The sequence below is a fragment of the Micrasema longulum genome, unplaced genomic scaffold (genome assembly GCF_059751315.1).
Source record: "Micrasema longulum isolate JH-2025_06_02 unplaced genomic scaffold, ASM5975131v1 h1tg000218l, whole genome shotgun sequence".
NCBI classification, from domain to species: domain Eukaryota; kingdom Metazoa; phylum Arthropoda; class Insecta; order Trichoptera; family Brachycentridae; genus Micrasema; species Micrasema longulum.
This window is the reverse complement of record NW_028277423.1, coordinates 233,025-257,069: the sequence shown is the minus strand read 5'-3', so window position 1 is coordinate 257,069 and position 24,045 is coordinate 233,025. Positions and strand designations below refer to the sequence as shown.

General features: G+C 32.3%; 2 protein-coding genes and 1 long non-coding RNA gene across 5 annotated transcripts; 1 reads left to right on the top strand and 2 right to left on the bottom strand.

The window, feature by feature from the left end:
* The first annotated feature begins 368 nt into the window (after window positions 1–368).
* On the top strand, window positions 369–9,662 carry LOC148283598 (uncharacterized). 2 transcript variants are annotated; one of them, XR_015825559.1, is made up of 6 exons: window positions 369–1,278; window positions 1,761–1,948; window positions 3,335–3,448; window positions 5,765–5,943; window positions 6,102–6,214; window positions 7,054–9,662. XR_015825559.1 is itself a non-coding variant. In XM_088243596.1 (6 exons), the coding sequence occupies exons 1-6, from the start codon at window positions 759–761 to the stop codon at window positions 7,276–7,278; spliced, it is 1,332 nt and encodes a 443-aa protein (XP_088099722.1). In that variant the 5' UTR covers window positions 369–758; the 3' UTR covers window positions 7,279–9,662. The 2 variants fall into 2 exon arrangements, 1 of the variants encoding a protein (XP_088099722.1); XM_088243596.1 differs by having other exon boundaries at window positions 3,335–3,441.
* LOC148283599 (uncharacterized) lies at window positions 4,199–8,507 on the bottom strand. The gene is made up of 3 exons (XR_015825560.1): window positions 8,479–8,507; window positions 7,087–7,223; window positions 4,199–5,434 (listed from the first exon to the last, which is right to left on the bottom strand). It is a non-coding gene; the product is annotated as an uncharacterized LOC148283599 (long non-coding RNA).
* A 1,727-nt stretch (window positions 9,663–11,389) lies between the features above and the next one.
* On the bottom strand, window positions 11,390–17,171 carry LOC148283597 (copper homeostasis protein cutC homolog). Of its 2 annotated transcripts, none has more exons than XM_088243598.1 (3): window positions 16,937–17,171; window positions 16,512–16,653; window positions 11,390–15,410 (listed from the first exon to the last, which is right to left on the bottom strand). In XM_088243598.1, exon 3 carries the CDS (start codon window positions 15,384–15,386, stop codon window positions 14,817–14,819), a length of 570 nt encoding a protein of 189 aa, XP_088099724.1. In that variant the 5' UTR covers window positions 15,387–15,410; window positions 16,512–16,653; window positions 16,937–17,171; the 3' UTR covers window positions 11,390–14,816. The 2 variants fall into 2 exon arrangements, with proteins under 2 accessions (XP_088099724.1, XP_088099723.1); XM_088243597.1 differs by having other exon boundaries at window positions 17,008–17,169.
* Between the last annotated feature and the right edge of the window lie 6,874 nt (window positions 17,172–24,045).

Below are 24,045 nucleotides of genomic sequence, written 5' to 3'. Positions count from 1 at the left end.
ATGCATAAAAATATTTTGTATTTCATTATTTTTTTGGTTTACTTTTCAATTTCAGTTTTAAATGTTTATCAAATAATATGTGTCATCACAGTTGAAAATAATTGATGTATTTAAATTCATTCATAGAACTGACGTTTCGTGATGGAATTGCATTTTAATAAATAAAACGTTTTTGTAATATTTTTGACCATTCAATTTGGAATTCTTAAGGTGATTCTTAACGAAAATATGAAACTAACTGTTCATAGATGGCGCTTTTATATTTTTTATTGAAAAATGACATTTTTACGTTTATTTTCAATGGAAATTTCACAAAACTTGGTTTGCGGAATCTTTACACTATATTGATTGTAACAAATACCTTAACTATATAATTTAGGTCCTTTTCAATTGTGAAAAGGACTTGGATTGAAATATAAAATAGCTTTTCTTGTTTTTTGTTTTGTACACCGTTTTGTGAAAATGACATAAATTATATTATTATGGTTTTTTTACAATCGATAGAGTGTAAAGTTTCCGCAAACCAAGTTTTGTAAAATTTCCATTGAAAATATACGTAAAAATGCATTTTTCAATAAAAATGATAAAAGAGCCATCTATAAATAAATAATTTCATATTTTCGTTTGGCCTTTATTAATCTTAAATTTTGTTTTCGGGCGGGTTTCGTCGCTTGCCACAGTCGTTTGCCACATTTTTGCCAAAATAGGACCTCCATAATAATAAATATTTTTTGTTTTATATTTTAGGTCGTTGCAGAATGGACAACAAGGACCACGCGAAGGAATACAACAAACAATGCCATAAAGGAGTCAGCTCTAAAGATCTTCATCCGGGAATCATTACTAGCACCGTGAGAATATCCAAAAGTGAAGAGGCAGTCACCAACACGTTGTCCGTAACTAAAACAAACAGTATAAAGTCTGAAAAGGATGTCCGATTCGCAGCCACACCCTCGTTCGCCATTGACATACCAGAAAAGTCCGTACCGGAAAAGGAAAAATCACCCAGAGATGGAAAACATTCTAGATTCAATGACAGTTCGAAAGACCCGTTCGAAAGACAAGACTCTAAAGTTAACATGGGATCGCCTAAGGTTCCGCGGAAATACTTTACGAACTGGAAGCAGGCCTGTGATAAGACGAAAGACAGAACCAAGGAGCTGTTGAAACGGTGGCGGACCTTACCAGAAACTGACGGACCAATGGAAGATGAAGAGCATAGCCACGACTCACACGATAGCAAGGAAAAGGGGCATGGCTGGAGTGTGCACGTTTGGAGTAAGTAGATATTTATTTCATAGTTGTCCATCAATATTATGTGTTACATTTATTTAACAATGGCAATTTTTTTTTTTTAAATTTTATTCAGAAAACATACAGTCACATATAAGTATTAAAAACAACAATTTTTTAACATAAAAAGACCAATTAAGTTTTCATAAAGTATGCAAAAGATATACACATTAAATGTGACCAAAAAAATAAATAAATAAGAATTTCAAGTGAGAAAAGAATAATTGTTAACTTTTGCGTTTTCCATGGAGGTAATAAATTAAAATAAATAAGAATACCGAATGCACACTCCGAGCCACAAGATTTCTGCTCTACAAGACGATGTTTGGTTTTGGGTTAAATGTATTATTTTATTTGATTACAAGCCTTCAAAATGGAATGTCAAGTAGACGAAAGTGAACATTTTAGACACCTCCTTCTGTTTGTGTTCAAAAACTAGATACTAAATTTTCACATCCATTTTGCAGCTACTTGGGTGAACCGATACAGTATAGACGGGGGCGACGGAGGAGGAGGAGACGGAGAAGTGGAGGAAGACCCCCCAGATGCACTGACTACACTTCAGCAGGACAAGATGACTCTTTTCTTCACAGAGCTATTAGATTTAGACAGAGATGACTTAGTTAGCGAACAAGACTTTGAGCACTTTTGTGAGGTAAAGTTGATTGCATTGTTTGGACTTCAAATTATAAAAATCATGTTATTTATACTTTATCTCAGTATATGGCACTAATAAGTGTTATGCCACAAAAATACACTTCACTAACACAGGCAGAATGGTTGATTTTATACAGTAATCACTTTAACAATCCAATAAGTAGATGAAAGTTCTTTAAATGCCTTGACTTCTGTATTCTCTCTTCAAAAGCTTTTCCATTTTTGTTGAAACGAAAAAAAAGGAGATTTTAGGCAGTATTTTCAAATGATCTCTTGAGGAAATGCAATTTGAATAAATAAATAAATACAATTAGTAGAGAGTGGATCCAGTAAAATTCAGATTATCATAAACAATGTCAAATATGTAAAATGACAAATATTAAAAACCACACAGCTGGTGCTTAAAATATTATTTACAACAATAATTTAAGTATGTTTCAATGTTGACTCTTAACTCTTTCCGTGTTCAAAATTTATGTGTTTTATTTATTAGTTTAAACACCTATTTTGTTATTGACCATGATTATATAGACTTTATACTTGATGATGGACCAGGACCAGGGCGTATATACTCTCACGAATAGTAAATAGACTCCCGGACGAAATAAAGAATAGTGATATAAATAAAAATGAAGTAAAATGTCTATTAAAAATATTTTTCTTAAATTCTAAGTTTAGTGGGTAAAAAAAAAGAGAAACCAAACAATTTAAAACAGTGTTAAGAAACGTGTTTGTTTATAATTTTTCAAATATTTCAGTATCAAAAAAGACTTGATTTACTTGTATTTAATTTTTTTTAAACTTTTATTTTATTGATATATTTTTTAAATTTGTACGTAAAAATTATTATATTGTGTTACTAAAATATGTAAAGAGATAAATCCCTGCAAAAAAACTGCTTTTGCAGTTTGGCGGGAATTAAATATAAGTAAAAAAAAAAAAAAAATTTGATAAAAAAATTGATAAAAAATTCTTCACATATGATATTTGTGAGAACCGTGTAGTAGTACTGTCATAGACGCTCACAGACGTATGTGAGCACCGCGGTGCATTCACCTCACCTCACTCATTAGTTGGAAGACTGCTAAAAAATTCCTCTACAAATGGTGCTGTAATGTCGCGTTACATTAATCAAAAGACGAGATATTTTGAAATAGAGGTATTTAAAAACAAAAGTTTAACATATACATTTATGTACTGTTTAATATTCTATTTTCCATAATTTAAAAAAATAATAATATAATAAAGTATTGACGATATATAATTCGACATGCTCACTGAATTTACATACATATTTATGCATGGACATATCATCTCCCTTCCGTGGGTTGTCCATTGCATTTTGTAAAATGTACATTAAAAGAAAACAGATTATGATTTTCAGAGATTGGCACACTTTGCAGACTGGTCAACTACCTCTCCTGAGTTTCATATTTTACTAGAAGTGAAATACGAATTCATAGAGAACTTCATTTTACCATTGCCAGCACAGTAAGTGGTAATAAATGTATGCACTTTATTTTAATAATCAAAAACACTGCATTATATTTTTTCATACATGCTTTCATCGAGTTCCTAAATTAATTATTAATGTTAATTATTTGGTAAAATAAAACCGTATTTGCCCACCTTGTAGGTCTCAGGTTCGATTCCCAACATGATTGTCATAAAATATTTATTTTAAAAGATGTTTGTACATTGCAATATTTATAGTCCATGCATTGCCGGGTGAAGCGTAAGACTGAGACAAACAAAAAAGATTGAGTTATACTGCAATTGGTGTACCTGTGCAACCTATTGATGCAGCGCCCAATCAAATGTGAATAATCAATTGATCTTTAATGTGTTTGACATTAATTATATTTACACATATGGTCATGATCGTAGAACGACGATACACATATTTTTTTCAACTTTCCATGAGATTGGTTAAATCATTTTTGAAGCTTCATGCTTTAACTCGATAAGTACAAAAGTATATCATTTTATTCATTTCAAACCTGGAATACAAAACCTTTTTAAGATCAAATATAAAAAATATCCAATGTTGCATTCTTTGCACACCCGTCGTTGTTCTATGATCACTACGATATCATTTAGGTACTTACGTACATTACAAATTTCTTAATTTGTACACATATAATACAAATACAGTGTAAATAATAATATTTAAAAAACATATAAATCATAATATTAACAATTTTAAAATGTAGAAGCAATAGCTTTAACATTTTAAAATTGTTAATATTATAATTGTTAAAATGTTAGAGCTATTGCTTCTCTGTATAAAGACAGCACAGCATGTGTTACGGTAAACAGATCATACACATTGTGGTTTGACATTCATAAAGGAGTGAAACAGGGATGTGTGATGTCATCATGGCTGTTCAACATGTATATCGATAACTGCATGAAAGAACTGAAAGGCTTAAGAATGGGAGCAAAAATAGGTAATTTAAATGTCAATTGACTTTTGTATGCTGACGATGCCGTGCTTCTTGCTAACAACAAAGAGGAACTGCAATTCTTGGTAACAAAGGTCTACGATGTATGCGAGGGAAGCGATTTGCTGATGAATGTCAATAAATCGAATGTGATGGTTTATGAAAGAAATGAAAGTATGACTAAATGTGAAATCACTGTGAATGGAGTTATACTAAAACAAGTAGAGGAATTTATGTATCTGGGAAGTATGTTTACTAGGGATGGAATGACTGTAAAAGATATTGAAAGGAGGGTGAACGGAGCACTTAAATCAACTTTGACAAATAAATGTTTGTCGAAAGAGGCAAAATTAGCAGTACACAACGGAGTCCTGGTCCCGACCCTGATGTGTGGGAGCGAAGTATGGATTTGGAAAAACAGGGATGAAAGTAGGCTGAATGCTGTCGAAATGCGATCTCTCAGGCGAATGTGTAGTAAAACTATGCACTATAGATGCACAAATGTTGAGATCCATACCTTATGTAAGGTTGAGACAAGCATTATCGACAAAATCAAGAAAAGAGCTCTGTGCTGGTTTGGACATGTTGAACTAATGGACAGCGAAAGAACGGCTAAGAATATTTACAATGCGAATGTTGATGGATGCAGAAATAGGGTAGACCGAGAAAGACGTGGCATGACCAAATCCAACAAATACTTGAAGATGGACATGTCAAAAGTTGGAATAATCGGCACGCGTGCATGAGAAGATGTATGAATGTAGAAGAAGCGAGATCTGTATGCAAAGATAGAGTGATGTGGCGTTCTATCCTCTTTGCCGACACTTACGGGAAAACGGCGTGATGGTTTGTTGTTGTTGTAAAATGTTAAAAGAGCAAGAGAACCCTGCAGCTACAAACTCCCTCAGAGACATGAAAAATATCGAAGTCCAAAGTAATATTATTCAACATAGAGGAAGCTCTTCCAACAGATATAGCCATTGGCAGATAGTTTTTGTATATTGGAATGTGGAACAGTCCATGTAGACGCTGTCTATTATCTGTAACATAAAAACAAATGCTCCACATAATTTTAGGGTTGTCAAAAATATATATAAAGTAATTATATCCACATCGCTTCTACAGTATGATTCTAAACGCTCTCTAATTTAGATATTTATTACGTGCTAGCAATGCCACACATAATAAGTACTTGAAATCTACACTCTAAAGAGCACCCAGATTTGCACTGCTGGTCCCAAAACAGTTGTAACCAAGCATACCCTGGAGAAACTCTGTGGGATAAAATCATGGATAACATCTGCACTCTCTGGTGTAGAGAAATCTAAGAAATTTCTTCTGAACCTTCTCCATCTTTTGTTTCTTTTCAGATTCCGGGAGAAATCATACTGGAGAAGACTATCAGCTGGTCTACCTCCCGGTACAGTTGACTGTGCCATGTGGCTAGCAAGATGGCCACTCCTCCTTCCCTCCTGCGGCCGCTTCCATCGTTTTCCGCTCTTTCTACAATACTTTTGCAAGATCCTCTTCGGGATTATCAACAAGAGTGGTAAATTTATACAATTATGTAAGATGTAGCTATGTACTTTGTACGATAGTGGATGCATTCATATTATTTATTCATGGAATCTAGACATCTAAAATATAGAACCAAACACCACTCTTAGTTTTTTGTTGCATTAATTAAATTTCAAATAATACTTCTAGGATCAGGAGAAATAAGTCGCCAAGAGCTACGAGCTTTCTATATGTCTGTTGTTGGCTTGAGCACTTCAAGATGTGACGAGATATTGGATACTGCTTACAAACTTCTCACTAGTGTAAGTTTAAGCTATTTTTTATTTATGAATAATGCTTGAGCAAAATGCTGATGCAAAATGTAAATCTTAACAGATTTTCTAATCTAGTAGTACCTAGTGCACACTCTGAGTCACTCAGGCACACATATATGAACGCGTACATATACAAACATCTAAAACCATATATAAAACATACACATACACTTGAATCGCATGTGGTACTTATACATATTATAAACTTTGCAAGAAGATGTACATTCAGCAACTATCCCAAATAATCAATTCTATGAAGAAATTTTCTGTATAAATGCAATGTGCAATCAAAAATGTCTACATTAATACTGAGTCCATTATAATTTTTACAGGTACGTCTAATAAATTAATTTGAGGTATAATTGTATTTACAAGTTGGTATATAAAATAGGGTATATTTTCAATGTTACCAAAACGATATTGCTGGCTACTTATAAATTTCTTTAGAATATTGTCAATTCGATTACCATACTAATGAAATGAATTGGAGTTGACTGCGTACATAAGTATAGTAAAAAAATTTGAATGTATGTGGTGATTAGAATGGCTTGGAGATTCATAAGATAAACCCTAGAATTTTATACGCCTTATCCACTATTTACGAACATAAATATATAGCATAAAACATGTAGGTATGTAAATATAAAATATTATATTATTTGTTTGGTTTCTGTTTTGCATTTATAATATGTATTTGTTTTTTTAAATGTTAAAATCTTATTTTAGTCCCGAATTAAGTTTCAGTAACTCCTGGGAATGTTATACATTTTCATTGTTTTGTATCATAAATAAAAAGTAAACAAATTTCTTTCGATTTGGTTTTCCAGAATGAACACTTGCCATTAATATTTGACACTTACAAACGCTGTTACTCCAACTGGCTGTGTGGTAAGAATCCTAACGGGCCGGGTCAGTGGGCAGTGGTACCTCCCAGAGGTCCCCTGTGTAGAGAGCCCTTTCCAGTAGACTACAGTGCCCTCAATACGGACCCCGCTCGCTTGGAGAAGTACACACCAAATATCAAGACCAATAGACACTCTGTGATCGTGTAAAATACACCATTATTAGCAACAAAATTTTTATTCTAAGACTTAGTACAGAGTACTGACAACTTCGCTGCGACAAGATGCTAAAGTGTTATAATCCATGTGATCTTTTAGTATTGTTCATAATGTAACAAAACTCGCCATCATTGTTTCAAAAATGCACAATTATTTTCTAATAATTTCTAAAGCATACTAAGGACATTATATGATATCCACCATTCTGTATTAATGCAAACTACTGATTTTTTTAGATTTAGGATGTACCTGCTGTGTAAATAGTAAACAAAAACTCTCAAAGAGGTACCATATTCATACATCAAGATGAAGGATATTATAAACGAAGAAGTGTAGAGCCGATAATTAGAAAATGATCGTTTATAAATACTTAATTTTGCAATACTACAAGCGCTTCCTCTAAGTTTTGTCAAAGACACAAATTATATTGTGACAGAGCAGTCATCGGAACTATGTATTAAGCCTTCCCGAAGAAAATTATAAAAAATAAAATAATATAAAATGCTTTGACGAAATTGCTATGAAGGCATATTTTCAAAAGTTAATATTTTTTCATCAAACTGCTTAAGTACTGATTTTTAAATTTAATATTAAATGTATTTTACACTCAAAAGAAACACCATCGAATGATCCGTAAAAGCCCTTATAAGTTCTACAAACTACCATTGTAATTTTCTCACTGATTAATTTGTTTGTACAGTGATAATTTTAATCCGCAATGAGTCGTTTGTACCTCTAATAAGATATATCATTGCTTGAGTTCTGACACTAGGCATCAAAATAATATGTTTTGACTACCTGTAGATAGAAAATGTATTGCTGTTTTTTTAGATGTGAAATATTTAAGTACTTAAGTTTTTTAATGACATCATTAAAGTGTTCAGAAAAAATAAAATAAAATGAAGCTTAGTATTTACATTAAGTACTACAATTTGGTAATATATAACACACCATTGTTTTACTTATTTGAAACAATTTGTTAAATACATATATGAGTCGTCAATTTCCAAAAGCCACTACCTCACTATGGCCGCCATAGGGAGATAGCAGGTTTTGGAAATAGATGACTCATATGTGTGTTGGTAACCACACAAGATTTAAAACAATATATGTATATCAAATCTTGAGAACCAATTTACTTGTGAAATTGAAATTTGTTTGTACATATTTATAATAACAAAAAATATATACTTATGTAAATAAAATTAACTGTTTATAGAGAAACTCCTCCAGGGTACATACACTAAAATTTATGAACTAATCTTTATAATAAGCAAAAACTAGTTGTTAATAAATAATTGTCACAAAAATAACCTATATTTATCAATGAATTTGAGACATAAAATAACAAAAAGTCGATTACATTCACAATGACACAAAATAAAGATTACAGTATAGTAAACAATGACATTCACACATCGCTACATAAGTACGAACATAATCTCAAAACTATCTCTGCTGAGAGAGCAAACATATAGATACGGTTCAATAAATAGTATTTAGCGACAAAAGAAAAACAAAAACCAATTAATAACATTGTTTTTAGTAGATATGAATAAACTAATTATAACTAAATTATATTATGGAATTTAAAAGCACAAAAATCATTTTTGAAGATGCGCAATAAAATAGCTCAAAATTTTTTACATACAAGCACACCACTGCCACATACATAATCAATTTTGTGTAGACCCACATTTAATTTGATATACTGTAGTTTTAAAATACACTAATTATAGTACATTGATATTCAAGTATGTACTTACTTACTAATTCACCCTAACAAGTTTCATACACACTGTCACTCATTTATATTATGTAGATATGAAATGTTTACACAATTTACGGCCTTAAGAATTGTTTTTTTCTGCTGTGTAAATACTAACTTAAAACAAAGTCCACTAACTTATATAATAGAAATAAAAGTATCCCAGTTTCTAGAATACCCCAATGGAAGACGATTATCAGGAGAAATTAGACATATTTTTGATAGATTGTTTCCATTATATTTCGAATTCTTGTTGTGGCTTAAATCTTACAACTAGTTTCTTTCTTTAATGCCGAATATTATGAATTGAAACAAAAATATTTTTGTGACAATAATATCGATTCAGCCCACTAAGCGTGAACAACTATTCGTTCTATGTAATTTATTAACTGTATTGATGTTTTTTGTAGACATTTCTTGATAAAACTCCATAGTTAATGATTTTGATAAAATTACAAATAAAATTATCAATAAAACTTCTTGGTTTAGTTTCACTTTATTTCATTTTGACCAACGAACGCTTTCACCTAAGAAGGCATCTTCAGGACTGGTAAATTGTTTACAACATTCAATTGAGTAATTTTCAGTTCGAAAACAAAAAAATAAATTTGTATGTTCCTTAAAAATATGTAAACATCCTTATCATAAAATCAAAATCAATCTGCTAAAAAGTGTATTTCCCACTCTGTTACTTCTTCCATGTGTTCTTTCCTTACCTTTTACATAAAAAAAATTACTAGGATTTAATCCCAATTTCGGTATAAAACTTTCCGGAAAATGAACAGTTTTTGCAAACCAGTTGCAATAATATTTATGTTTTCTGTCCCTTAAAATACTTGTGTTCTTCTTATACCCAAACCTTGTAAGAAATATTATAAAAGTTCAAAATGTTGTAAACAATTTGCCAGTCCTGAAGATGCCTTCTTAGGCGAAAGCGCTCGTTGGTCAAAATTAAATAAAGTAGTTTTATTTTATTTAAAACCAAGAAGTTTTATTGATAACTTTGTCTTATTCATTATTTATTGACAATTATTCTCGATTGAATTCCATTATAAATTAAAATACTTGGTACGCTTCCACTTATTTATTTGACCAATTAGCGATATTACTCCCTAACTGACATCTTCAGACTGGTCTCACCCATCAGTCTGAAATTATGAAAATATTTGTTAATCTCGAGCTTTTCGCTCGAGAACACTATAAAATTGACAATGTTTTAAAATCATTAAACATTATTAACATTTGTATTCTACTGTAAATGTTTATCTCTGTTAATTTTATTGGTCCTGACACTAACAAAAGAAATATGTGCACACCACATGAACTGCAATTGTATTCAACATAATATTTTATAAGGAACGTGACATGAATTTATATTTGAATGCCATTTTGTTGGTTTTTTTAAAAACGTTATTCCATCCCATCCCCAATTAAATTCCGTAGATGCATATTATCAAGATGAGCACACATCAATATCACATCTGAAAACTTTAGATATTTTTTTTAAAAGTCATACATTTTGGAAAAAAAATATTATATTTAGGTACTTACAATAATAATTTATTATTAAAAATGACCAAAATATGCTTTTCATATAAGTACATATTTCTTTTTTAGGGTGCATAAAAACTAGATAATAAATTTAGTACTACTCAACAATTTACCGATTACCTTAGATATTTTTAAAGTGTTTCGTGCTAAAATAAATTGTTTCATAATATTCCATTTTTTAAAAAGATAATAATTTGTATGTAAAAGTAGAAAAAAAATCACAATTTTTTTTTTAATGATTTTCTTCATATAAGGTAATTTATTTGTAGGTTGGTCCAATTTTATAACATTAAATTCCAAGTTACTAAAGAAACACCTCTGTTTTACCAATAATTCAGAATTATAGTAGTTTGTAACAAGTTAAGACAATTAATGAATTCACTGAATGTAATATTTTTTTAATGTGCAATACATAAATCAAATTTGTCAATCGTAGGAGAATCAAAGGAGTCGTACTATGTATATATCAGCGATTATTCCATGACTCAACCTATTGGGACTTGTTTAAAATAAAAAATAATCAAATATAGATAATTTTCTCCAAATGTCAAATGTTGCCCAGTTTGTTTAATTTTTGTTATGAGCCTTTAGTTTTCAAATTTGAATTTCCTTGTTGAATATAATGTTCACTTTACATATTACACCCATAGCATGTGAATGCACTACACTAAATGTATATTGTAACTGCTATATGAACCTATGTTACCTATATAAAAATCTAAATATATTCCGCAATGTTTCTTACTTTAGAGATGTAAATTATTTATGAATAAAACCAATCGCAAATGAAAAAAGTTTTTATTAAAAATATAAATTGGAATAAGTCTTTTAATGCCCTATATTTTATTCATCTTCAATAGAAATTTTATTACAGTAAATGATAATCAGTTTTGCACGGAGCAGTGATGTTGTGTTAGTAGGAGTATGCACATAAAATTACGGAATAATATTTATAAATATATATATTTGAAAAACTATATAAATGATTATGATTGTCAAGAAGATAATAATAACATAGACATCACAAAAGCATATTATTTACGTTGGCAATTATGGAATGTGTCAAAGTCCATCGTCACACGATTACTTCTCCCATTATATCAGTCTTAAATTGAAATATGACCTTCACTCTTCGCTCGATGAGGCTCGCAACCCATCAGGTCGCTTCTCTCGGGGGGGCGCAAAGAGGAGGAATTCTCAGGAATGTAGAATTGCCACTTGGAATGTAAGAGGACGTATGACTGATAAGATGAATGAACTGTGTGATATAATGAAGAATAAATGTATAGATTTATTGTGTGTCTCTGAGACTTGGAAGAAAGGGAGTGGTTCGATGGAGCACGGTGATACTCTGGTTCTCTGGTCCGGTCTCCCTGAGACGGACAGAGCTTGCCGGGGTGTTGCTGCGTTTCTATCGCCAAGAATGATAGAGGGCATGAATGAATATGAATTTGTAAGTGAGAGACTCATGTTTGTCAGATTTAAGGTCGGACTGACAAGATTGCTTGTTATCATAGGATACGCTCCTGTCAACTCCGACTGTGAATCTGAGAAGGACGAGTTTTGGACGAGTCTAATGAATGTGATGAATGGGAAAAAAGATAGCGAAAGGATAGTTTTGGCTGGAGATCTAAATGGTTGGGTGGGAACAAGGAGAGATGGGCTGGAGTCAGCTCTAGGTATGTTTGGGGATGCAAGAGTGAATGACAATGGGAAAAGACTGCTAGAGGTATGCCTGGAATGGAACCTTTTTGTATCAAATACATTTTTCGAGCATAAAGGAATCCACCAATACACATGGGAGAGAGGAAATGAAAGGTCGATTATCGATTATGTCATCATTGACTCTAGATTGAAGCCTGTAACTGTCGACACACGTGTGTACAGAGGGGCCGAGATGGAATCAGACCATTTTTTAGTGGTCTCAAGGGTGATTCTGTTTAAGGGATGGCGGTCCCAAACAAACAAAGTGCAGGCTCCTTCTAGAGTCAAAGTTGAAAAACTGCAAAATGCTGACATAAAAGATAATTTTGAAAGATCTGTGAGTCACAGACTGAACGAAAAAGATGTAGAATGTATGGGTATAAATGATATGTGGGAGTGTTTGAAAATAAGTATGTGCGAGGCGGCGAAAGAAGTGTGCGGTGTGACAACGCTAGGGAGAAAGAAAGGTGATGCGTGGTGGGACGACGAAGTCAAAAAACTTGTTAAAGAAAAGAAGGATGCGTGGATAAATTTGCTTGCTGTATAAAAGAATACAATTGAATATGAATCGGCTAAACGCGTGTATGGTGAAAGTAAGAAAAAGGTTAAGCAGGGTGTATGTGAACGGAAGAAAAAATTGAAGGATGAAGAAGTAATGAAAATGACACACAATTTCCATGAAAACATTAAAGTTTTCTGGAAAGCTGTGACAAACTCCAGGAGTAGCAGTGAAAGCGGAGGCATGACAGTTGTTAAAGATAAGGATGGAAAAATGGTGACTAGTGAGAGTGGAATAAAAGAGAGATGGAAGGAATACTTTGAGGAGGTTTATGAATCGCACACTGGTAACTCGGGCGGTGCCGATGTATCGACATTATCCGAGGTGTGTTTGAACGCAAATGATGAGGTAAGTCAGATTAGTATGAAAGAAATTATCAGTGTTGTCAAATGTATGCGGAATGGTAAAGCGCAAGGGTATGACTGTATTGCAGCAGAGTTTATTAAGTCGGGTGGCAAATTAATTCTCACATGGCTACATAAACTTTTTAACTTGTGTCTCAAAGAGGAAAGGACTCCATCTGATTGGAGGAGGGCAGTTGTTATGCCGTTATACAAGGGAAAGGGTTCTAAGGTGGAGTGTGGGAATTACAGAGCTATCAGTCTTCTGAGCGCTGTCAGCAAAATGTATGGAAGAATACTGATAGAAAGAGTAAGAAACGTGACCAAGGAGAAAGTATGGGATGTACAGAGTGGATTTATGAATGGTAGAGGATGTATGGATCAAATATTTGCATTACGCAATATGACAGAAAAGTTTTTGGCGAAAAACCAGAAGCTTTTTTGCGCTTCTGTTGATTTGCAAAAAGCATTTGATCGAGTTGATAGGAAAAAATTATGAATGGTTCTATCGGAGTATGGAGTGAGTGACAACCTTGTCCGCGCTATTGCCTCTTTGTACAAAGATAGTGTAGCGTGTGTAAGGGTAAATGGGTCATTAACTTCCTGGTTTGACATCCCTAAAGGAGTCAAACAGGGATGTGTAATGTCACCGTGGTTATTCAACATATACATGGATAAATGTATGAAAGAATTGAAAAGTATGGATGTGGGAGCGAAAATGAGTAATCTAATTGTCAGTTGCCTTCTGTACGCCGATGACGCAGTCCTCCTAGCTGACAGCGAAGAGGAACTGCAATCCTTGGTTACAAAGGTTTACGAAGTGTGCAAGGAGAGTGATTTGCTAATGAATGTGCAAAAGTCGAACGTCATGGTCTTTGAAAGAAATGTAACGATGACTGAATGAAAGATTGTAGTAAATGGAGATAGTTTGAAACAGGTCGAAGAATTTGTATATCTGGGTAGTATGTTTACAAGAGATGGAAATATGGACAAGGATATTGAAAGGAGGGTTAGTGCCGGTAACAGAGTTAATGGTGCCTTAAAGTCTGTCGTAGCAAATAAGTGTCTATCGCAAGAGGCTAAGTTAGCAGTTCATAATGGAGTTCTGGTACCAACCCTAATGTATGGAAGCGAAGCATGGAGTTGGAAAAAAAGGGACGAAAGTAGACTGAATGCTGTTGAAATGCGATCCCTCAGGCGAATGTGCGGAAAAACAATGTATGATAGGTGCCCTAATGTCGAAATTAGAGCAGAATGCAAGGCTGAGTTAAGCATTATCGACAAAATTAAGAAAGGTCTTTTGCGATGGTTCGGTCATGTGGAGCGAATGAATGATGAAAGAACGGCTAAAAAGATTTATGATGCGAATGTGTCTGGTTGTAGAAGTCGAGGAAGGCCGAGAAAGACATGGCATGATCAAGTACAACAAATTCTTGAAAGTGGTCATGTGAAAAGTTGGAATAATCGACGTGCGTGCATGAGAAGATGTATGAATGTGAAGGAAGCAAAGGAAGTGTGCCAGGACAGAGTGGTGTGGCGTTCTATCCTCTCTGCCTACCCCTCCGGAGAAATGGCGTGATGGTTAGTTAGTTAGTTAGTTACTCTTCTAAACCCGATTCAACAGGCACTTAACTAAATTCTTTACCAAGTTTTCATCCGTTACGTTGATCGTTTCACAATCCGCGCTCCCCATTTCGATTCGATTTTTTAAAACTGGTAAATTATTTTTAGTCTTCAAGGAACCATGAACTTCAACAGCACCGGTTGCTAAAATCCTATTTATATTTTGTAAAGAGACTCCAGCGCCTGGCATTATGGCGATTCGATTCCCAGCTTTTTCAATCAGATCTTTGATCAACCCGCAAGCCAGATCAGAGCCCGCAGACCCTTGTTGACCACTTGTCAAAATTCTTTCGAATCCGAGGGTTATAATTGTTTCTAAAGATTCCATCGGATTGAGACAAACATCGAACGCCCGGTGAAAAGTAACGGGTGAGGGATATGCGTTTGAAATTATTTTCCGGCAAGAATCCACATCTATCGATCCATCGATTTTCAGAGCGCCAAAAACAAATCCGTGAACACCGATGCCTTTGAATATCTTAAGATCTGTCATCATGACATCAATCTCTTCAGAAGTGTAGCAAAAGTCAGATCCCGGTCGGCACCTCAGCATGGCATAGATTCGGATATCCGGCAACTATTCACATAAAAAGAAAATTAATAGAAATACCGATCAAAGATCTGCCGAGCTAAAGCTGACAAAATAATCTAAATAATTTTAATATAAAATCAGTCTAATGAAAAATTGATTTACTTAAGATATCTGATTATCTTGCTTAAGCGATTACAATGTGGCGTATACATGAAATAATAATTATGTTCTCATTGAACATGATATTGGCATATTATTTAAGGCTCAAAGAATGTCACTATTATATTATACTCTATACATAAATTACGTATTATGGAAATTAGGAAAAAGTTAAAAATGAATACACAGCTGTACACATCATGCTTCCTCTGTCCCCTTTGACGGTTATTTAACTTCATGGAATATTTATGAAATTTTTGTCCACCCCATGGTGTAGAAGCTACAGTATTTGGTTACAATACATGTAATCTAAAGTTTGATTCCCGGCAAGACAAATGTTATTCACTGCAATATTACTGTCACTGAACTTACAGCTGAAGTTTAAGAATAATATTTCCTTCGTGCAGCAAATTATCAAGATAATACGGCAATGGAATGTTAAATGAGCCATTGAATTAATGTAAAAACTTATCATTAGTATTAAAGTATAAGAATATAAAAACATTGCTCTTTATATAATTAAAATTGAGGGAGAAATGAGGACCATTATTTTTCAATTCATTCAATTCAGTGTTTTTCCATTTGGAATAAAATATGAATTGTAATTTTCAGAAACCTCATAAATCATTACCACAAGTCAAGCCACTTTCAAATTATTTTTAAAAATATAAAACTCCTTTGACCGTCTACATTTTTGTTTAAATAATAATGCTCACTCTTTTTTTATGAAATCGTAACAAAAAAGTAGATTCTTTCGTGCAGTTTTTTTTATAGACCCCTTAAAAATACTTTTGCTGACTTATGGGATTTATATTAAAACTAATAAATACAATATGAAAGACGGTCCAGTACTTCTAAGGGTTATAACCCTAATAAATAAATATTGTAAATAATATACATGGGAAATAAAACTTTTTAGGGTTGGATTAAATAAAATTCCTTCGCCATTTATGTGTGCTGAAAAATAACATTTTTTTATTTACTTACGGTGTTTTTTATAACTGTTAGCAACCCGGCAGATGGACTAAGACCACCATTAGATAATGAACTACAGACTTCCAGCCTTCCGGCACCACCATTATAAGCATTCCTAGCTGATTCCAGAGAGTCTACACAAACTTCTAGCAACCTGTGACAAAAATATCACTCATTTTCAAAAAATACTAGTAAAAATGCATCATTTAAAAGAAATGAAATTACATTATTAATATTTGAACTTATTATAAAAGTAAATGTTCACATGTTCAAAACGCATTTTTTTAGAAAACTACAATATCAGAGAATAAAAATAAAATAAAATTAGTAAACTAGAACAGAAAATGGATTGCTACAACTAATAGAACATTATGTTTAACAACTGCTACACCATGCCGCACTAGAGAGATCGGCCGAATTAAAATAAATTAGCATACCTACAACTGAAATTTTATTGGCAACAATATTGACTTGAGTCAAAATTTAGTAATAAATTAATAAGATTTACATTGCGGGTCCTGGTTGGCAAAAAAACTTGTAAAACAAACGATGTTCTTGAATATTATTTTGAATAAATTGCACCGGTTGGAAATATTTTCACAGCTGGATTCCAGTCTCACAAAACTTATCTCTTTCTTGTCACGCAGTAAAAACAAAAGAATAAAAGTTGAGTAGGTAGGTAATGTGCAAAATGACAACAAAAAACTGAACTGTCAGATACGAGGTTAGATATCATTCCAATGAAAGTTAAATTGAACACACCAAACTGGTCTTAATGGCACTTGTGCATTAGAATCCAACTAGATTAAAGTAAGAAATAGTTGAAATATTTCATTGGTTGTGTTTTTTTGTTAACACCTGCGGTGCTATTTTGAACCGCTCTTGCAGCTGTTATTGTGTTATGTTGTATATAAATACACGGGATAAAGGTGTTTTCTACGGCCACGAGAGGGTTTGGAATATCACCCCTAATAAAAGTATTAAATAATAGATAATAATGCATGTATGAGTACCTACATGTATAATATCAAACATGTTTTTTCCATATCACTGAAAAACACTAGGCCTGCATTATTTAGTATGAAATACTTTTTGCGGACTAACATAATATATATCATCTCATTATTCCCTTTCCGCACCTAATAGTGCATAGGGCACTACATTGGTACACCAATCGCAGGGTATCTTGATATTTTTATTACATGAAGGTAAAAAGATCAGTTTTACGATTTAGGGATTATGAAATATTTTAGTGAGAAAACACCCTTTCAAATAAATATTACATATCAACCATGTCGGGAATCGAACCGAGACCTATTTTACATGGTAGGCAAACGCGCTGACCATTACTCCACGAGGCCGACATAATTATATAAACAGTATAAATTAATATTTCCCTGATTAAAAAACAATGTGTGTAAATAATTTGTGTTAAAAATATTGACAAAAATAATTCGATTTTTTACATTTTACCTAACATGTTTGTAGGGACAGATAAATAAGTTTGTGAAAATTGAGGATTTTTGGAATGTGGTTTTTTGGACTACCTGGACCTCTGTTCCGTAAGTCTGCGACACAAATCACGGACTAACAGAACCGAGGTCAGAGGTTTGAATCTCAATTTGCCACGACTTTATTCCCATTTTCTAGCAGAGTTATTTATAACTTACATAGTTTAAAATGGCCCCAAAATTTTCCAACAGAATTTTAATAAATCATAAATAAAACATAAATCTTTCTTTTTCCATCCACCTGGTTGGCGTCCGCAAGCAGCCTCTAGGCCTCTCTATTGGCTGCCAACTCCTGTGTGTCCTTCAAAATCTAATCCAATTGATTAATAATAATACTCAATTCTTCACCAAAATACACGACTAAATAAAAATAAAATCCACCTAATTCATTCAATCATTTGAATGAATGCACCAGAAAAAAGTTTTTTTTTGCATGTTTATGATTTATCTCCACTTACTCAGACTTGCAAGAATTCAACCCTTGCATTCATGTGTCAAGTACGAAGTAAGGGCCTCCAATGGATATAAATATGCTGAAGATCCTGATAATGGTAAGTTATCCATTTTTACTGGATTAAAGTAAAACCAATCATATAAAACAATTTAAGGAAACCGTTCATATTGCACAAACTAGTATATATTGTGTGTACGTCAAACGTGGTGGCTAAATATAATGCGAGAAAAAACTTCTTAATCAATGATTTTTGTATTCTCTGCTAGTTCAAACTATCAGAAGCTTCTGTTTACAAAAATGCATAAATAAAACATAAATTAATAATGAAAAATTATTTTATTATCAACAATTAAATATAAAATACATTGCCTACTTTAATAATTATAAGGCTGGCATAGTTTACATCACGTTTACATAATATTCAAAAGGTGTAGCTCAATACAAAATAAATGGTATTTATATTATTTTTAATAGATATACCGTGGTTATACCGCAGTTCCACTGTTCCAATACATTTGTTTTTAATGTATTATTTTAACAGCTCTTAAAAACACTTATATTTTTATCTTTTTGGATAAAATAAAACCAATGCGAAAAACCTACCTTTCTTTATCACACGATCTAATATTTTTTGCTAGTCAAGTTTGACTTCCTTGATCTAATTTTGACAAGAGAACATTGGAATTAGGATTTTATATTGTCATGTACTGAAAATATTTCCTAAGGCCATTGAACATTATTTTCGTGTGTAGAAAAGAAAATCAAAATTTCACCATAATTTTGATAACTTGTAATTTCGGTAACAATGTATACTTGTCACAAGCATGTAATATTCAATTCCTAGGTAATTTGCCTTCCTTGGATCTCCCTTTCATGTAAATATTTCCTTTATCTTAGATTGGGCTAATATACAAATAATGTGTCTATTTATTATACATCGATGTACGGTACCATTTTAATTATTGTAAACATGCAAATAGTGATATGCATATTTTGAAAATTCAATATCATTAATTTAAAAGAAACAATTTTGTCACAATACATGTTCATTATTTTTTCATTTAGCTAAAATCACTGATACAGCTACTTTTCCATCATTATCATTCCTTTTCCACACCTAATGGTGCATAGGGCACTGCATTGATACACCAATTGCAGTGTATCTTGATCATTTTTGTTACATGAAGGTAAGATGATCATTCTTACGCTTCAGGTTCCAGTACAGGGACTATGAAATATTCTAGTGTGAAAACACTCTTTAAAACAAATATTTCATTTCAACCATGTTGGGAATCGAACCCGAAACCTCTTGCATGGCAGGCTAACGCGCTGACCATTATACCACAAGGCTGACCGCTACTTTTTTTAACCTATACAGGGTGTTCTTTAAGCCCTGTCACATCCGAAACCACGATGATCAGTATGGGCAAGAAGACATATTAAAAAAAATATTTAGAATGAAGAAAATTTTTAAACATAAAATATTTTTAAAAAACAAATGGTTGCTGACTTCTGCAGGGAAGAAGCGAAGGGGGCGTGGCCGCGCGGTTGACAGTGTTTTAGACTCCCCCACTCCTCGTTTCTCCCCTGCAGAAGTAAGCAACCAATTGTTTTATTTGATATTTTATTTTTGTAAATTTTATAAGTTCGAAAAAATTATTTTAATGTGCCAATATGTCTTCTTTCTCATACTGATCATCGTGGTTTCGGATGTGACAGGGTTAAAAGAACACCCTGTATACTTGTATATTTTTTAAAACTTACAATACATTATGTAATTATCCACTTTTCATTTTATGGTAAAAACACAACACATAGGAAAGATTTATTCAAACGCAAATACGATAAGAATAAATATTTATGTGTTGTGTAAAACTATGTATGAAACAAACAGAGCAATAATTAACTAAATATAATTTTTTAGTCAGTTAAATTATTCATTTTAAATTACTACAAATCTGAATTTTATATAGTACGGTGCAATGTACCCAATTAATTGTACTTAAGCAATTATACTTATGGTAAGTGTGGTAAAGTCTCATAAAAACCTAAGTCATTTGCTACAGTCAATTTCAGTGTGTTTGGTAAACATAAATTCATACAGACATCCTTGTTCACTCATTGTTTCTTAATTTTCTACTGAAAATATATGATACTTGGGATTTATTGAATCGCTAAATAATATGGATTCCCATTATCAATTTGAGAATTGATTAGAAATGTTACAAAAAGACAAAATCAAATTCGTATGTCCACATTTGAACTTTTGTTTTAATAAATAATTTAAGCCTACGCATGGGGAAATCTGTAATCTGATGGCAGTAAAAGTAAAAAGTTAAAGAACAAAGCCAAACAGAGGTTTAAGAAATGTGTAATAAATTATGTTTACATTTTTTAATACTTCTATTTTGACAAGCTGCAAATGTTTACAATTTATTTTTGTCGATTTTTAAAACTGGTAGCATTAGACACACATTAAAAAGTATCTACTTTTAAACAATTAATTGTAAGTTAAAATAGGTGATAATTTCTAAAATAATTTTAATTACACTTCTTGAATTAAATTCTTTATTACATAAATAGGGGACACTTGTATACACAAAGCAAGTTAAAATATTATTACCCACTTCTGATTTATTTTTGTAATAAGTATATTAAAACCAACATCCATTATCAAACAATTATTTATTTGAATATTTTATTTATGCAATACAAAGCAAATAAAAATAAGTCAATATGTGTTATAATCTAAATGACACCTTGATATTGATCAAAAATGTTGTACAAGAAAATAAGTTAAAGCCCAATTATGAAATAAAAAAAAACATGAGATTATATTTGGGTGAATTTATAAAAATACAAATATAATTTGTCACCTACAAAACAAACAGGCATATCTCAGAAAACCTTAAAAAGTATACTAAAATGATTCAGTATTCATCTTTTAAGTTGTCGCAAACCGGCACATCTCTAACATTCTTCATTGCAAAAATATGATTGAGGCCCATCTCACTATTTGTATTGTTTAAAAACTGCCAGCACAAAAAAGCCCTTACTAAACATACGCCTGTTTGTTGCGCCTGGTATAACGATGATTGCATCTGCATTGCATCTGGATGATTGCACAGTCTTACTCAAAGAAGGCGATAACACCCCTTGTGGGTGCAAGAGGCCTTCAGGGGGGTGGTAGGAGATCCAGAGTAAGTTGGAGGGCGTTGATGCGGTCTAGGGGGGTGTAGGGCCAATTAAAAGAAAAATTATATTTTCCTGATAATTAATTAAATAAAGGTAGGTTTTGTTTTATTTATAATCATGGTTTTCTTAGCCCATGTGCCGTGTTTGTAGCAATCAAATTCTAACAAGTTTTTGTTAAACTTAATGATACATCAAACTTGTTTAAAGTACATCAGATTCATCCATCATATTAGATAATTGTTTTGTTTTAATTTTAAATAGAATACTTTTAAATACATATGATTGAGTATGCATACTTTTAAATACATATTAAAGGTGGCTACGGGGCTAAAATTTGATGAGTCAGTTCGTCAGGCTGAGGACAGACTAGAGTGGAACAGACTTATCAGAAGTGTTCATGGTGATCACAATCCTCAGCATTGAGGGACCGACTTGGAAGAAGAAGTATGGATTTTAATTGCTCTGATTGAAAAGGCTCCTTTCAAATGTAAATTTGAACTAAAAAATGAGATATGGCACATTTAAAAATAATAATGGCAATGGCTATTTTTAAAACATGCAGCAGATGGTAAGCTTAAAAATATTGGGGGGTTCCAGAAAATTTTTCTTTTAAAAAAATAATTCTGAGAACCTATGCCTGTAGCGTATGTTTTCTATGAAGTACGCCTATCAAAACTTTCGGCTCATATACCCGTATGCAGAGACAAAACTTAAGGTGAGGAAAGTACATTCTATTGTCTTCACCTTCGGGTTATTCCCTGCATATGAGATTAGAATGTACTTTCCTCACCTTAAGTTTTGTCTCTGCATACGGGTAATAGTCTCTGTCGTGCATACATTTGTGAATATTGCGGGCTTCTGATTATAACCGATAGATCGTTGATACGTGCATATCTACAGAAATAACTGCACAGAGTGCCGAAGTGTGCAATCATGTATGTTATTAAAAAATCATTTCTCATTATAAACATGTTAAAAGAAAAACCGATAGTTAATCTGATTGTTTATCTTTATAAAAAATGCATCGAATGTTATTTGTGAGATAATTTTTTCATAAAGAATAATTAATACGCCAAGCTTATCACTTTACAGGTCGGTGTTTAAATCGTCCCATAAAGGACCAATGTGTAGCCTCTGTAGCCTCTAAAGATTGTTTGAAAGAAATTCTTTCTATTTTGTCGATTTTTCTTTTTCATAAAGAGCACTGAATGTGTGAATAAAAAAATAATTTTAAAATGTATTTATTTTTTTAATCTCATGATGTTCCTTTTCCTTTTAAATATAGCACAATATCGGTTCGAAACATCTGGGCGTAACTATAAAACACACCTAGTATTCACTAATTAGGAGCCACACAAACAGGCATACCTAAAAAGAAAGCCATTTCAAACTTATGAAAATTGAATTAAATCTTGTGCTCTTAGTAGTGCCTCAACCCTTAAAAGGTGATATTTATATAATTTAATGGCAGTTTTGACCCTATTATTGTTTTTTGGCTCTCCTGAAAAGTTGCTTAGTATGAGATACGCCTGTTTGATTTATGGGTGACGAATTAATATTTTAAAATTAAAATAAAAAAGAAACAGTGCACAGAAAAAATTAAGAAAATATTTTGATAAATTTATTGTTATATAATTGTTTAAAGGAACATATTCATGGGGATCAGAAGGAACGTTTTACTAGATACATAGTACATAATTTATTATCAGAATAATCATTCTCTTATACCCACCCAATGGTGCATAGAACACTGCATTGGTACTCCGATCGTAGTATGTCGGGCGATCATTTGTAATATACACGAAGAAAAGTTGATCAGTCTCCACAAACTACTCCAGGGACCAATAAAATCAATATTGGGGTGATAAAACATTTATTTTTTTAAAAATAAGCATCAACCTTGCCGGGGACTGAACCCGGGATCTCAAACATGGTAAGCAAACATCCTAATAAGAAAAATTTAAAAGTTCGAAAAATAAATCTAACGCTTTGTGATGGGTATGAAAAACACAAAACAGATAATTATTTACTTATATTTATTTACTATGGCAAATTTATAGTCCTTCTAAAACATAAAATAATGTTTCTGAAAAATAAAAAACAAACCTTTGTTATTATTGTCCCGCAATGAGTAACAATAAATTATCAAATCTTTCTTCACATCTAGTGCAACCAATTTCGTCAAGACAATAATTCTGAGAGTCAATCGTAGAAGTGCCTATGTCTTATTTTGGCCAAAATGAGTTAGATATCAGAAAGCACTCTTAAATAAACATTCTTTTAGTTCTATTAAATGCACAAGTCAGTCACTTCTTCACTAAAAATATGTTTGTCATACCGTATTTCAGAATATTTTATAGCAAGAAATGTTTTTGTTTGACATAAG